We start from the raw sequence: 17,807 nt of genomic DNA, 5'->3' as shown, positions 1-17,807 counted from the left end.
TCTTCTCATTGTAGTGCTGCTTCATTTGCAAAGTATTAAACAAAACTCGTCTATGGCAGGTGAAGTTGATGAGGCTTGATGGGTGTAATTTTTTGGATGCAGTACCACAGCTGGTGGGGCTGTGCCCAGCATCAAGGACACTAGGGAGGAAGCTATGCAAATGCACGTAGCTCGAGTCAATTAGAAAGAAGATGAAAATGAAGAGGACCTTAATGGCACTGGGGCTGGGGAACAAAAGCACTCCATCAAAACTCATGTTACACATTTGGGAGTGGCAGTCAAAAACACTTCGGCTTGGAATTTAAGGCAGGGCACATTGTATGTTTTATGCGCCACATCTGCAACAAAATGCACAAGAAATAGATATGTTGCGGTTTAGGTACCAAGTCTAACACTAGCTTAATGACATTTTCATTCGCTAAAATTGGCCATGGCTGGAAACGATCCATCATATGATGTTTACTTGCTTCTGTAGATTCCATTAAACAGATTTGCAGCACATGATGGTCTGCTGCTAAATGCTTTAACAACATTTACCCTCACAGTAAATGGGACTCCCTAAACATGCTGATTTATTATTACTGTAGCAAGCCAAAGAGAGAAAGTGCATGCGTGTGTGTGTGTGTGTGTGTGTGTGTGTGTGCGCGCGCGCGCAGATTATCTTTTATGTCAGGAGCACTGAAGTTTCACAGAAGATCCCATGGTGATTCTTTATTGCAGAAACTCTCTGCCTGAACCCGAAGGCCAGCTTTTGACTACTTTAAAGCTCTCCATTGTTTCATATTCTTATTCCCACTGCACTCGGATGAGAATTTGTTTTTCTGCTGCAGCTGAACATAAATATTATTCTATTTAGCCAGAGGTGAGTTCTTAGTGAAATTTCCGAAAGGGGACAGCTGCGTCCTATAGCTGTGCTTGTGAGATACATTTATCATTGCGCTGGATGCTATGTTATGAGATTCACATAGGTCATACATTAATGTCCAAGAGGAGCATACATTAATGTCCAAGAGGAGCTGGAGGCCAGATTTGTATCCTGATTGTTTTGAGAAGGACACATCTGCTAGAGCACCTTAAGCTCATTGTGTCCCCTAAAGGCATGCAGAAGGACCAGCTTGGCCTTTTCTTTCCTAGTTCAGGGCTCTGGATTTTACAGATAACTGCTCCAAAATCCACTGTGACAGATGTCACAGTGCATCACCTCTATTTTGAAACATACCCTCTGATCCTGCCACAAAGGATAAAAAGTCCATGTGTGGGCCAGATCATCCATGGACAGAGCTCCCACAGGGGCTTGTGGGCATGATGGTAGGGTCACTGATGATGCCCCCACACAGTGTCTTTGTTTGAAATCATATACTTTTATGCTGTATACTCTCTACTGTACCACTCAAACACTAATTCAAAAGTGTATTTCAAAACGTGCTTGTGAGGGTTTCCTCCGGGTGCTCTGATTTCCTCCCACAGTCCAAAGACATGTGGGTCAACTGGCTACTTTAAATAGCCAATAAGTGTGAATTTGAGTGTGAATGACTGTCTCTGTGTTAGCCTTGTGATAGATTGGTGACCTGCCCAGGGTGTATACCGCCTCTTGCGCAAAGTCAATTGGGATTGGCTCCAGCTTCCCTCACAATAAGCGGTATAGATAATAGATGGATGGATAAATGTGAAAAATAATAAACCTGGATATCATATTTAAGGAAGTACCAATTCTTAAAATGCACTTCTTTGGATGCCCTGGCACCTCCACTAAAAAAAAAAAAAGTGTGCAGCATGGAAGCTCATGTCTATCAACAGAATCCTCCTTATACCTCAGTGAGTATTTTTTTTTCTTTGGATGGAGGATGCTCTGTGTACAGCATGTCGAGGAGGTTTTTTCCACCAGTTAAACCCCCACCTCAATAGCATCTGAAAATCAGTCTCTGTGAGCTGGCATGTAGCACTCTAAACTAGCTGAGTGGGATTGGATAGTGGTGTGCGACCTGTAGCACAAATGTGATCTTTTGGATCATCCTGGCCATGTCAGAATTCACTATACAAGGATTTTATTTTAATTTTTGTTCAACCTTAAAGGACAATAAAAATAACCCAAAGCTGCATACAAACTGGCAATGTTTCATTCCATGTTTTTTTTTCATCATTATGACTATTTGTCTAATATGTGCAATCCCTACTGCATGCTATTTGTCATGATAGTATGCAGCATACTACATGCCATGCGAGAATCATATTATGTTTGATACTACACAGTCATGTTACAACCTGTTATTCATATTCAATCATACATCCATCCATTATCTGTAGCTGCTTATCCTGTTCTACAGGGTCGCAGGCAAGCTGGAGCCTATCCCAGCTGACTACGGGCGAAAGGCGGGGTACACCCTGGACAAGTCGCCAGGTCATCACAGGGCTGACACATAGACACAGACAACCATTCACACTCACATTCACACCTACGGTCAATTTAGAGTCACCAGTTAACCTAACCTGCATGTCTTTGGACTGTGGGGGAAACCGGAGCACCCGGAGGAAACCCACGCGGACACGGGAAGGACATGTAAACTCCACACAGAAAGGCCCTCGTCGGTCGCTGGGCTCGAACCCAGAACCCTCTTGCTGTGAGGTGACAGCGCTAACCACTACACCACCGTGCTGCCCTATTCAATCATACATTGTCATTTTTGTGCAGCATTTTCATGATTATTTGACCCAAAATATCATTTGGGATTAAGGCCAAAAATTATTCAACAAGGCATTGGATAAAGGATTTAAGAAAGGGGATAAAAGGCTTAATTCTAAAATAGGAGTATAAGGTAAATACAGTAATAGTATACATTCTAACTAGCATGCATATTATAATTAGCATAGCTATTTTTCAAGTGAAAATAAAATGGCTGCTGTTCATTATGGGATGCACTGCAATATAACGTGAAGACATTGAATATTTGTTCAATGTTTGTACATCACCTGGGTATGTTGATAATATGGAAATATTCATGTTGTTGCTCGCTAGGATCTACCGTATAGGACTGAAGCCTCGTTGTTACTGAAAACTAATTAATGTTAGCTTTATTAATCAACATAAACGTATTCTGAAAATAATAAATCAGTTATAGGAGCTAAAAGTCAAGGTCAGTAATAGAGGCAGGCCTATTTTCTCTTCTTTCTTTTCCTGAATGTCTGATTGTGCATCAGCTCTGAATATCCTGCCTTTTTTCCTGCTATTACCTTAGTACTCACACTCCTACCCCACAGGCCTGGCCACGTTTTTCAGTAGGGGGTCGAACCTAATTATCGCTCAAATTAAAATGAACAGCCTTGGCTCAGAGAACAATGGCTGCTAAGACTCCACTCCACAAACTAAATGTGCCAGACCAAAGCAGCCCTTGTGTTCACGCTGTGGTCATGGTCCAGAAAACACAGTGCTCTTCAGCCTGGGCTGCTGAACAAGGGGTTAAGTGGGAAAAAGAAGCAACGGACAGTGTTTCACACCATGTGTGTTCTTTGTTTCAGAAGACAGGAAGCTGTTTGTGGGGATGCTGAACAAACAACAGACGGAGGAGGATGTCTATCGCCTGTTTGAGCCCTACGGAGTCATCGAGGAGTGCACTGTGCTAAGAGGTCCTGATGGAAACAGTAAAGGTAGGACCATTTGTGTTAATGCATAAAGATAGCTGTGTGGAGAATCTGCCAGGAAATCTTATTTTGCTTCGAAATGGCTTGTTATACCAAAAAAAAAAAAAAAAAACCTTCACGAGGGACATGTAATAGCCGTAAGGGAAACATAAGAGCATATCTGAGCCTGTTTATTTATTTTTTCCTTTTTTTCCAGACTCCATTTATTGCCCACTGAGGCTTTGAGGACACTGATAGACACTAATATAGCCTGACATTTAGCAAAGCACTGTGGGAGTTGTAGTTTTCCCCTGCTAGTTCTTATGAAAATTGCTGTGAGATTATTTCTGCAGCTTAGGGAGTAGCTGTGTGAATCTACAGTTTTATGGATGAGAGGAAAAAGATGACTGTCAAAACAATTCTGATTTCTCCAAAGGCATTCAAATATGAAAGAATCCGGAGTTTTGAAAGAAAGTAAACGAATAATCAAAATCAATCATTCAAGCGCTTCAACATGATGCTGGTTTTTTACCTGCCTCAGGAAATGGAAAACAGAGTTCTTTTTGATTGATGGGTGAACTAAGGATAAAATGATATCAATTGTTCTATGTTTGTGTTTAGTATGTGTAGTCGTGCATGTGGCACTAACTAGCTTTGCTATTTAATCAGTGCAGTCTGGAGCACTGAGCCTGGAGTGCAGGCAGCCTGCAGGAGACCAGCCCGCTGTGCTCCACCAGCTCGTGCACTGCCATCTAATGTTCTGACGCACTTCTCTTCAGAATGTTTAATAAAATCACTCATTCTCTCTCTGTTTACAGGCTGCGCGTTTGTCAAGTTCTCCACACATGCTGAAGCTCAGTCTGCAATCAGTGCGCTGCACGGCAGTCAGACCATGCCGGTGAGTACACATTCGTTCTCTTTCCTCTTTCATCCATTTTTTGACCTTGTTACCATCTTGCTGCAATCTCTGCTGTTTAAAATGAAGGAATCTCATGCAAGCATCTGCAACCACACATGACTGTAGTGTAATACCAGTTCCAAAGCATATATATTTCATCATTTTAATAAGATATGAAAGTACAGTGGTTCTCAAAGTGGGGACTTCTGGAGAACTCCAGGGATCTGTGAAACATAGCCCGAAAGTTGGTTTTATATATCTCATCATCTCTAGCCGCTTTATCCTGTTCTACAGGGTCGCAGGCAAGCTGGAGCCTATCCCAGCTGACTATGGGTGAAAGGCGGGGTACACCCTGGACAAGTTGCCAGGTCATCACAGGGCTGACACATAGACACAGACAACCATTCATACTCACATTCACACCTACGGTCAATTTAGAGTCACCAGTTAACCTAACCTGCATGTCTTTGGACTGTGAGGGAAACCGGACCACCCGGAGGAAACCCACGCGGACACGGGGAGAACATGCAAACTCCGCACAGAAAGACCCTCGCCAGCCACGGGGCTCGAACCCGGACCTTCTTGCTGTGAGGCGACAGCGCTAACCACTACACCACCGTGCCGCCCATGGTTTTTTATATATATATATATATATATATATATATATATATATATATATATATATATATATATATATATATATATATATATATATATATATATGTTGTTCCAGAAATCACAACCCTCCATTATCAGAGTTATTCTATTTATTTAGTTTTTATATTTATTAGCCTGTGTGACTGGTCGCTTGAATTGAATGGCTTGAATCCAAATTGCCATAACTCAAAAGCAAGTCAGCTTATAAATAATGTCTACTGAGACCTAATGTGTTCTGTTGATGGAAATTTCAGGATTAAAAAATGTTATGGTTCTAATAAATAGCCAAAACATTGTATTTATTTAAATAATGGGTCTGATATTTGAACAGTTGGATCATGTTCAGAGGGAATTTATTTGACACATAAAGGGATCCCTGGCAGCCAAAAACTTGAGAACCACTGCTGTCACAGCACTACATCCTCAAAATCTCATCAACTTTCTGAACAAATCAAATGAGCAGTCCTTCATATGTAAACGTTTTATGCATAATTTTGACATTATGAATCTTTAAGCATGAATCATTATAGAGCTGCACAATGAATTATATTGAATCATGAGTGTGATTTTTGGCTTTCTCTATAATATGGAAATGACTGACAAAATAATCTTATGTCAGCAAATTACCGAATTAAGATATTACCTCATCTATCTATCTATCTATCTATCTATCTATCTATCTATCTATCTATCTATCTATCTATCTAATTGTATTTATCTTCTAATTATTGTAAATTAAGGAGCATATTTTTAGGTCAAAGCCTCCTAAATTATCTATCCATCCATCCATTATCTGTAGCCGCTTATCCTGTGCAGGGTCGCAGGCAAGCTGGAGCCTATCTCAGCAGAGGCGATTCTAGAGTCTGTTGTGGCCCCAAGCAAAAATTTCCAGGGGGCCCTTCTGACCAGTGTTCATCACCAATATGTTATAAATAATCTGACACCAACGAAAAATGTATGAAACCAAAGTTTTTTAAATTCCAAATGTGAAAATACAATGGTAAAGAACAATAAAAACAATAAAAAACAAAATAAATAAGCCCTCGGGCCCCGACTCTCGGGGGGCCCCTGGGCCAGGGGGCCCCAAGCAGTTGCTTGCCTTGCCTGTTCACAAGCTGCGTGTCTGTATCTCAGCTGACTATGGGCAAGAGGCGGGGTACACCCTGGACAAGTCACCAGGTCATCACAGGGCTGACACATAGACACAGACAACCATTCACACTCACATTCACACCTACGCTCAATTTAGAGCAGCCAGTTAGCCTAACCTGCATGTCTTTGGACTGTGGGGGAAACCGGAGCACCCGGAGGAAACCCACGCAGACACGGGGAGAACATGCAAACTCCGCACAGAAAGGCCCTCATTGGCTGCTGGGCTCGAACCCAGGACCTTCTTGCTGTAAGGTGACAGTGCTAACCACTACACCACCGTGCCGCCCCCTAAATTATCTAATATTGAAGTAAATAATGATAATCATTTTAGTCATTATTGTGTAGCTTTGTCATTATTCGCCACAGAAGTCTGGTACATTTCTGGCTAAGGCCACATTTGAAAAATAATAAACATTTGCTCTTCTTGCCACAAGATCAAAATAACTCTCAAACAAGACAAAACATTACAGTGTGCTGTTTTGACTGCAACCAGTGCTTATATACATATTTCACTATGTACATCGTCAAAACGTCTGGAAGAGTGGACGCTGAGCTGCAAAAAGCCTACTGTTCAACGCTGGCAGACTCAATCAAAACTATTCAGCTTCACACTCATTATTCAGGACCGTAAAATAGCAGCACTGGAGTCTCGCTCGCGTTTGCAACTGTGTGTTTGCTTAAATAAAACTCCTGCTGGCAGTGAAAGCTAAAGCTGTCAATGTGTGTCATATTGGGGTGTATGGTTTTATAGACAGAGAGAACAAAAGACAAACGAATTGAACATGTTGCTAAAGTTTACTTGAATTTGAAAAGGATTAGATAGAGAGACAGGGAGGAAGAGAAAAGAGAAAGAGGTAAATAGAAAGAATACAAGTGGAGAAATCTTAGCTTTTGGTGTGACAGAGGTGAAAGTGAATGCAGTTCACAGGCACTGAATGGTGAATTGCTGTGCAGTTATACATAGATACAGCTATCCACCATCTCTGTATTTCTGTTTCTAACACACACACACACACACACACACACAGAGTTCTCCTCTCGCCATTCTCCTGGGATATTAGGCAATAGACTTGTTTACCTCACCTTTCACCAAATCGGCTAGTGAATTATTCATCGCTGTATATGCGCAAGGAGCAGAAAAAGAAGACTGGAGAGAGAAAGAGAAAGAGCAACTGTGAGGTATAAAGACGACAAATTGGACATGCATATAGCATTCTCATCGAGTAAATATGTCATAAAATCAGGCAGACAGAGGTGTGGAGGTGAGGCAGCTGACCCAGTCTGCTCCTCAGGTTCAGGCAAGGTGTTTAGTCCAAGCAGTTCACTTCTTCTTTGAGGCATCATGGGAGAAATGTCAGCTCACTTCCAGCTGAACGTCAAAGGTCATGCACCCTGGGTTTTCCAGTGCGTCCTGGTTTCCAGTGTGTTGAACATATGGAATGGTGGGGAGGGGATTTGATCATTTTAAGACCAACAGTACAAACCAACAGTACAAACTAGAAGGGCACTCAGTATAGTGCATACCTCCGTCAAGCTACAAATTAGAATATGCAGATGTTTACTATGTATATATCCAGGTTTGAATCAAAATCTAATCAAGTGTTCCTTGGCTCATGACCTACTCAAAATTTCATCAAAATCCATTCACGACTTTTTGAGTTATGTTGGGAACAGACAAACAAACAAATGGATGCAAAAACATAACCTCCTCCAACAAAGTTGACAGAGGTTAAAAAAAAGGCTGCTATATAAAATATCACTGGGGACCTGCTATAGTGGTTCACTAGAAAATGTTTTCCAAAGCTATATTTGCATGTCATTCTTTGGATAGTTAAAGTTCTTATATATATGTAGAACAGTTGATAGTATAACCCTAAGTTTACATTAGAAAGTGACAAAGCTACAGGTGATGTCATTAATTTCCATATACAGTACATTCAGTGACAGCAACAAGCATCAAAGCAACATCACAAATTGAGATTTTCTCAAATCTATGCAAATTAGGTATGATGCAGTAAATCGACAAATCCAAACAATTGGCTCAAATGATTCCTCAGACTGAGTGGCATGTGTGATCTGATGTTTCTTCAGTTCCCTGCTTACAACATTAGTTCCTACCTGCAAAGAGCTGATGCATAAAAATGTGTGTGTGGGGGGGAATCCTGATAACTATGGTTTAATTTTATCCTGTCATATATGACCTCTTATTAAATATGTAGTGTATAGAGCTTGGGTGGCCAACCCGCGGCTCGCGAGCCGCATGCGGCTCTTTGCCCGGTGTCATGCGGCTCTTACGTTCATATCGAAGTTTGTGTTTGTGTTTTTTTTTTTATGTGCGTGTGCGCTTTGCTTGAGTTCAGTATGGTATTTTCGTCAAATGCATCTTCGCTTTGCTTGGGTATATTACGGTATTTTCAGGTCATGTCAAATGCGCATGTGCGTGAGATAATCGCTAAGTTTTTGGGCAAGGTGTATCTTGTGTCAAGTAGCCTCTCAAAATGGCAATGAAAAAATGCACAGCAAAACGAAAATATGAAGACGAACATAGGACATTTTTAACAGGGTGGGAGAGTTTATACTTTTTTGTTGAACGTAATGGCAAGCCATTCTGCCTTATATGTCAGTCGTCATTAGCTCATTTCAAAGCTTCCCGCCTCCCTGAATAAGCAAGGAGCCAGATATGCAACACTAATTGAAAACCTGCACGAAAGCTTTGTAACCCGGTTCCGTGATATACAACTGAAAAGGCCACAGATTACGTTCCTCGTCGACTCATTCAATGCGGAGACGGACTGTTTGAAAGCCCCGCTTGTCACAGATGAGGCTGCGGTTGAGTTGGAGATGATCGATCTTCGTGAGGAAGAGCAACTGAAACCTGTTTTGAGGGAAGGCACCATTGAGTTTTGGAAAAGTGTGCCATTGGAAAAATACCCGAATGTGAAACAGGCTGCGCTTAAGATACTGTCAATGTTTGGGTCAACATACGTCTGCGAGTCTGTGTTCTCTACCATGAAACGTGAAGTCAAAGCATCGTTCTGTTCTGACTGACACCCATGTGAAAGAACTGCTTCGAGTGGCAACGACGGAATACAAGCCAGATTTGAAGAGGATTGTTCAAGGCAAGGAATGTCAGAAGTCCCACTAAGCAACATGCTTAGTAAGTGCACACAATATTGATTGCTGTAAATGACTGGCCTGTGGTATTAGTACTGACTGAAGGAGTAAATTTCTCTCATGTTGGCGTGTGACATTTACTATTAATCTGGCTGAGCAGAGGTGCGTGAACGTGTGTGTCTGTGAGAGAGAGAGAGAGCGGGGGGGGGCGATGTTCATGTGCGGTCATGTGTATGGTGTGGCTTTTTTTTGGTAATGCCATGAGTCCCACTAAGCAGCATGCATAGTAAGTGCACACAATGTTCATTGTTAAAAATGACTGGCCTCAGCCTGTGGTCTTAGTACTGTAGGAGTAAATATGTTGGTGTGTGACATTTACTATTAATCTGGCTGAGCAGAGGTGTGTGTGTGTGTGTGTGTGTGTGTGTGTGTGTGTGAGAGAGAGAGAGAGAGAGAGAGAGATGGGTGATGTTCGTGTGCCCATGTGTATGATGTGGCTCTTTGCGGTAATACAGTAAAAAATGTGGCTCTTGGTCTTCAACTGGTTGGCCACCCCTGGTATAGAGGTTGGAAAAAGGTTGATGCCTCTGGTAGTAAGAGAGTAGTTCGTGTAGTTAGTACAGTTATCTTGCTAATTTGCCAATGAAGGTAACATGAAGCCTGTCATGTAACAATGACAATGATTAGTGCATGATTTAATTTGTTTGTAGATAGTTAGCTTTAAAAATAATTTTTAGTTTGTACCATTTCTTGACAGTGCACACCTACAAGTGACTACAGCAATAGTTGCTATTCACCATCAGAAGTAATGCGTCACTTGTTAGTGTGCACCAGTGTTGTAATCAAGACCGCCTAAACTGAGACCAACCCTGTGTCTGAAATTGCTCCCTACTCACTATATAAGGCACTATATAGTGAGAATGCCATTTTGTAGTGCTGTCAGAAATGAGTGAGGATTATTACACCCTATATAGTGCACTCAAAGTATCCCACAATGCATCATGAAAAGTAGTGTACAACCGATGATCACTAACCAAGCAATATATCCCATCATGCATTGCAGTTGCGCTGAAAGAAATCAAATTAAAAGTCTCAAATTTGACTTAATAAAAGGCAGCGGCAAAGAAGAAAGTATTCAGCCTTGATTTAAAAAAACTGAAAGATGCAGGTACTTTGTATTGATTAATGTGGGAAATACACTCAGTATAATATGTATTTATCACAAAACTACATGCATGTACTTATTATTTTTGAAAACCCACCAGCCGGCTGATATAGCATGTTTTAATTGTGCAACAGTAATGATGTAAATACCAGCATGATGGACTAGTGTCCGAAAGTGTTTTTTCATTTTACCAATGAGCTCACCATATAGTCCTCTATATACAACCCCGATTCCAAAAAAGTTGGGACAAAGTACAAATTGTAAATAAAAACAGAATGCAATAATTTACAAATCTCAAAAACTGATATTGTATTCACAATAGAATAGACAACATATCAAATGTTGAAAGTGAGACATTTTGAAATTTCATGCCAAATAATGGCTCATTTGAAATTTCATGACAGCAACACATCTCAAAAAAGTTGGGACAGGGGCAATAAGAGGCTGGACAAGTTAAAGGTACAAAAAAGGAACAGCTGGAGGACCAAATTGCAACTCATTAGGTCAATTGGCAATAGGTCATTAACATGACTGGGTATAAAAAGAGCATCTTGGAGTGGCAGCGACTCTCAGAAGTAAAGATGGGAAGAGGATCACCAATCCCCCTAATTCTGCGCCGACAAATAGTGGAGCAATATCAGAAAGGAGTTCAACAGTGTAAAATTGCAAAGAGTTTGAACATATCATCATCTACAGTGCATAATATCATCAAAAGATTCAGAGAATCTGGAAGAATCTCTGTGCGTAAGGGTCAAGGCCGGAAAACCATACTGGGTGCCCGTGATCTTCGGGCCCTTAGATGGCACTACATCACATACAGGCATGCTTCTGTATTGGAAATCACAAAATGGGCTCAGGAATATTTCCAGAGAACATTATCTGTGAACACAATTCACCGTGCCATCCGCCGTTGCCAGCTAAAACTCTATAGTTCAAAGAAGAAGCCGTATCTAAACATGATCCAGAAGCGCAGACGTCTTCTCTGGGCCAAGGCTCATTTAACCCATTGATGCCTGAAACGCCTGCAAAAAAACGTCTGCAAATGCCTAAGCCAGTTTTTAGAAAAGGTCCCCATCTACCTGAGGGTTTTCTGAAATAAAAATAATTAATTGAAAACGCCTATGAAAAATTCAATGTCTCAGCCTCTGAAGCACATAAAGACATGAAATAAGTTGCATTTAAAAGATAAAATTCTCTGCTTTTATTGGCTCATGCTCATTCAGCATTAACACTAACACATTTGTTAACACACATGAGTCTTGAAAATAATGACAAATCAACAATGCTGCGTTATGCAGCAACCGGCCTTTGGGGCAGTATTGCGTTATGCAACAACCGGCGCTAGGGGCAATGTTGCGTGACGCAGCATCCGGCGTCAATGGGTTAAAATGGACTGTGGCAAAGTGGAAAACTGTTCTGTGGTCAGACGAATCAAAATTTGAAGTTCTTTATGGAAATCAGGGACGCCGTGTCATTCGGACTAAAGAGGAGAAGGACGACTCAAGTTGTTATCAGCGCTCAGTTCAGAAGCCTGCATCTCTGATGGTATGGGGTTGCATTAGTGTGTGTGGCATGGGCAGCTTACACATCTGGAAAGACACCATCAATGTTGAAAGGTATATCCAGGTTCTAGAGCAACATGTGCTCCCATCCAGACGACGTCTCTTTCAGGGAAGACCTTGCATTTTCCAACATGACAATGCCAAACCACATACTGCATCAATTACAGCATCATGGCTGCGTAGAAGAAGGGTCCGGGTACTGAACTGCCCAGCCTGCAGTCCAGATCTTTCACCCATAGAAAACATTTGCCGCATCATAAAACGGAAGATACGACAAAAAAGACCTAAGACAGTTGAGCAACTAGAATCCTACATTAGACAAGAATGGGTTAACATTCCTATCCCTAAACTTGAGCAACTTGTCTCCTCAGTCCCCAGACGTTTACAGACTGTTGTAAAGAGAAAAGAGGATGTCTCACAGTGGTAAACGTGGCCTTGTCCCAACTTTTTTGAGATGTGTTGTTGTCATGAAATTTAAAATCACCTAATTTTTCTCTTTAAATGATACATTTTCTCAGTTTAAACATTTGATATGTCATCTATGTTCTATTCTGAATAAAATATGGACTTTTGAAACTTCCACATCATTGCATTCCGTTTTTATTTACAATTTGTACTTTGTCCTAACTTTTTTGGAATTGGGGTTGTAGTAATCCCCTATGTAGGGAGTAGTGAACAAGTGAGCGATTTTGGACACAGGGCAAGTCATGACAAAGACCAGAGTGTATTGAGACTGAGACAAGACCAAGACTTTGAGGGGTTGAGACCAAGTCAAGACCAAGACCAAGACAGGATGAGACTGAGTCAGGACCAGGACCAGACCAGTGTGAGACACACTGCATGACACGATTACAATAAAATGTGGCACTTCACACATTAATCTGAAAGACTGCAATCTGATTGGTTCCAGATTTAGAACAAAGTAAACAATTCATAGTTTTATTTGAAACGGTTAGTGGTGACCTAAATGTGGTTAGCTGTTACCTGTGAAAGCAGTTTTCTTTGTAATGTTTAAAGACATATAAAACATACCAGACTCTGTAGTAGGTAGTCTGAGCCAATGGAGGGACAACCTAAATGTCTCAATTTAAATTTTTGCTTTCTTGGTGTCAGTATTGATGTGTTTGCTCCCACCATCTTTGCGTTTTCCAAAATGAGGCTATTAAGTCTTTTAACATTGTTAGAGGTTAAGCCTCTGTAATATCCACCATATGAAGCTCACTAACAAAAACATTTTCATAGTGAATTGTTTGACCTCATGCAGGATCTTGGTGATAAATTACAGTATTATTATTATTATTATTATTATTATTATTGTTGTTGTTGTTGTAGTAAATTAAAAATGATGTATATTACATTATTATTGTATGAGATCAGGTGGCCTTGATGTTTAATGCAAACACTGTAGGATCACTAGGATTGCATCCAGCTCCTCTCTCTATACATTATATACATGCACACATACATTCATTCTCTCTCTCTCTCTCTCTCTCTCTCTCTCTCCCTTCACTGTCACATCCGTATAAGTCAGACCATACATGCTAATCTGATTTTCCCAACTCAGGAAGCTCTCACTGAATGCATTTGATTCTTTCAGGCCTAGATGTCACTGTAAGTGAATGCATTCATGAGTGCGTAAGACTGAATGTTGTGTGTGTGTGTGTGTGTGTGTGTGTGTGTGTGTGTGTGTGTGCACGCTAGGTAATGACAGGTCAGATCAGATGTCTGATCATAACAGGATCTTTATTCCAGGCACGCACGTCCCCTCCATCTCTCCTTCACTCCTCATCTCACGCTTCAGACGTGGCACAATTAAAAATTTACACCCTCGTGCTGTAGAGCAAATTGCCAGGCTTCAGGAAGGGCCTTGTACGATGCACGTCCTGGGATGAAATTACACTCAGAGAAGTTTAGGGTCGTGCAAACTCTGACCTCTCATTTCCAGCTGTATGTATACGTTAGGGATCAGCCCAATCTCAACAAATATAAGGAGAAAAATTAAACAGCAGAAGCTATCTGGTATTAAGATCTGCTGCGCACTGAGGAATTCATACTCATGCCCCGAGGCACAATGCTGCTGGGTAAGGCAGTATTTCTTTGTGAGTGTGTAACTATATGGAGACCGATTTTGAGAAAACAACTGGTCCAACATGAAAATATAATATGGGGGTTTTTGTTACGGAAGCTTTTCCATGCATACTGCTGAGATGATTTAGGGGAAAATATAGCACATGTAATTATTATCTATGATTTATAACCTAATTTACTTATGGAAAACAATGTAACTGCAACATTTTATAGAATTTTACAGTGGGAAATGGGTTCTCACTTTAATGATTATCCACCCCAGTCTCTGTCTCATCACTTGAGGTAAAAGTCACTCATGACATTTAAACACAAGACTCATCATATCTTCACTCGTCTGATCTCTGTTCTCACCAACATAAGTGGAGAAATTATTTCTAATTAACACAATCAGTTCTGTTCTGTTGGCTAAATTTCCTGTTATTGAATGTTATTGTTATTAGCACATTTAAACATTGTAAAACTATGGTATGGTACCTGATTACAATTTAAATTAATTAGGTTTATGTCCATTCTATTACAGCATGTAACTATCCGGTAACATAATGGAAATGTGACACACTTAGCTCTCAAGGTTTTAGTCATCTTTAAGCAGACTGACTGTTTTACCACTGTTTTTGTTAAACTGAAATTTTCTCAGACTGACACGCACATATTTTAATGAGAATGTTTGATTGACATCGCGCTGTCTGAGACTCCTAACCTGCTTCACCACTCAAGCAGAACTAAATACAATGACACCAGCATGGAGAATTGGGATTTTTCAGTTACAGATGTACCGATTAATTTAAAAGGCAGGATTTGCCAGATCAACTTTCACTCATGTGTTAGTTAGACCACAAAAAGTTAGTTCAGGCAACAGCGCATATAGCCTCGATAAAGTTATGTGGGCAGAACAAGTGACATCATCCTTGTGATGATATTATACTAGGTATGGGAAGTTATAGATACTTTACAGTTTATTTCAGTTTCAATTTAGGGAGCAGCAACACGATTATAAACTGATTGTTGATGCACATTATAATTTTTTTTTTCCCAGTATGATGATTTGTTCCTTTTAAAACATTACCAGGTATGTTTGGTACTGTCGACAAAATCAGTATGACATGCAGAAATGTTCAAGAGAGAATCGCAATGCATCTAAGAATTGATTTATTTTTAATTTTTTAATCTCTTGTCCCTGTGATGTTTACTGGAAATATATGTAAAACTCAGAAACCTCAAAAATAATGCTTTCAAGCAAAATGGCGATGAATGTATGTCTTGTTTTTGAAAGACTGCAGCTATACTGAAAAGCCGAATCTGAAGTCTGGAGCAGATTTTATGGGCTTGAGTGGACCAGCAAGTGCAGGATTATCCGACCTTATTCCCTTGGAGCAAAGACACAGAGACAGATTTGTGGAGTTAGCATGATATGAGATATATAGCTTAGTTAGCTCCTTTGCACCTCATTCATGCAGACACCTTGTGGGCTTGAAAAGGACCCTGGTGCCCTTGGTCAAGGGCATCTTGTGAAGACATACTTCTCTACATTCCTCTTTTTGATTCCAGAGCCCCTCTTTCCTCCTGTTTTTCCCTGCACATTTTATTCTCACAATTGAATCCATTTCTCCAGGCCCACGGCTAGTGTGAATTCTCCCAGTTGCTCAGCGGCTTAAAATTTAATGAGAGTTTTACTTCATTGTTCACCCACTTCTATCTCTATTTCTATCTCTCTCTCTCTCTCTCTCTCTGCTTCTCTGTCTCCACACCAGCAGGTCTGATATATTATTGGTAGACTTGCTGAGAGGCACCACACATACAGGAAAGGAAAATCTGGTATACACTTTTTTGAATGATTTTTTGAGGCAAACCCTATTGTCAAGAGCATATAACTTAACAAAGATAACAACACAACCAGCCTTCACATCTGTAGAGCTAGGAAAGCTCACTGAGTTACTGGTGCTGTGCACAGTCAGCGTTTAAACAGTTAAATTTACTCCATTGTAATTAGCAGGCCCCATCCACATGTTCATGGATATTTTTTAAAACAGTTTTTACCCCTGTGTTACCATACATATCTCCAGGGTGCGATTTGTCAAAAAAACAGAAGGGGGGATGTTTTTTTTTTTTAAATCATGAAACGTCACAAAATTAAGGTAACAGTAGGCTAACAGCTCAATAACATCCGATGATATCAAATGAATAACAGTAAATGAAAACGAACACTAAACCAGAGATAGTAAATTCATCTTCCTATCTCTCTGACTAAATACACGAACACTAACACACAACAAAGTTCGCATTGCTTGTCGCGTTGCTGTGATGTTTCTCTCCCTCCGGATTAAATGGACAGTGACTCGAAAATCACTAAAATACATGAATACTAAATGAACAGTTTGCTCTGATGGCGCAGTTCACATTGTGCGCAGCTTTCCGATTTAAACTGTTTTTTTCTCATCCTTATACTTCCTGTTTCATGGACTGTAACGGATTTGCTTATTTAGTAATTTTAATACAGAATTTACTTTGAAATTATAATCAGACACTCCAACGCCCCCCCCAAAAAAAATCGGCCGTGAAAAAGGCGGCATCCGCCAAAAGGCGCGCTGTTTGCATCCCTGCATAGAACGCAAAGATATTGTTATTATCTACAATATATCTATTTGCTGGGGACGTTCGTGAACATCAAAGCTGCCACTTCGGGTCATTTTGAAAGTGAGTGCAATGTAGACCATAGAAAACTGTGTCACAACATGCCTGTCATGTCAACTTTTTTTTTGGTTTGTTTGTTTTATTGACGGGGTTGTCCCCGAGGATTTTTTTTCAGCAGAGATAAAACCAGAGGGGGGGATGATCCCCCCCCCAGCAAATCGCACCCAGCATATCTCCATCCATACAAAAATGCAAAAATGATTTACAAATGCTCACATAAACCCAGTGATATTACATCATAAACTGTTAAACATCTCACTAGTAATATTAAGAGCAGACTGTTGAGCGGTAGAGAAGCCAAAATGCTAATAAGCACATTTTTAGCATATGTCTGTATGTTAATCGATCTAAAGCAAATACCTTATGCTGTATTTCAACCGAAGGTAAGAAGTGTTACTTTGTTCACTGTTGATGCTGTGAGCAGTCATGTTGAGATTGGCATCTTTGTTTTTTCTTCACTGTAGGTTTGAAATTTGCTTGGTTTTCATGTGGATGGGGCACAGAAAAAAAACCCTAACAACTATGGTTTGGTTTTTAAAATTATTTCTATACATGTGGACGAGGCCAAAGACTGCTGATCAGAGATCGGTTTTTGGTCAGGTATATTGCTCTTACCTTAATTACATGGCCAGAGAAAAAATCTTTTCAGATCTGTTATTCCACAGTTTCTGTATGTAGTGTGTGTGTAAATGTGGTAGTCAATTTGAAACTGCATTGTTGTGTTAAAGATTTCAGGCAATTTAATACCTGTAGATTAAGTTCACCAGCTGAAGAACCTTAGCATATAACTACAGAGAATTAAAAGGTCTATTAATAGAATAGAGAGTAATAGAAAAGAAATAGACCTGCTCCATTTGTCATTACT

General features: G+C 40.3%; 1 protein-coding gene across 36 annotated transcripts in view; it reads left to right on the top strand.

Annotated features, from left to right (window-relative positions):
• Positions 1-17,807, top strand: part of celf5a (cugbp, Elav-like family member 5a) — a 355,737-nt gene that overhangs the window by 294,803 nt on the left and 43,127 nt on the right. For 22 of the 36 annotated variants that reach the window (XM_060941433.1, XM_060941421.1, XM_060941425.1 and 19 more), the window contains 2 exons: positions 3,517-3,642; positions 4,434-4,513. In XM_060941433.1, coding sequence (XP_060797416.1) covers positions 3,517-3,642; positions 4,434-4,513 — 206 coding nt within the window. Of the gene's footprint in view, positions 1-3,513; positions 3,643-4,433; positions 4,514-17,807 lie in introns of all 36 variants that reach the window. The other 14 variants (XM_060941443.1, XM_060941444.1, XM_060941432.1 and 11 more) reach the window with 1 other exon arrangement.

The sequence above is a fragment of the Neoarius graeffei genome, chromosome 15 (assembly GCF_027579695.1).
Source record: "Neoarius graeffei isolate fNeoGra1 chromosome 15, fNeoGra1.pri, whole genome shotgun sequence".
NCBI classification, from domain to species: domain Eukaryota; kingdom Metazoa; phylum Chordata; class Actinopteri; order Siluriformes; family Ariidae; genus Neoarius; species Neoarius graeffei.
This window is presented reverse-complemented; position numbering and strand designations above follow the sequence as displayed.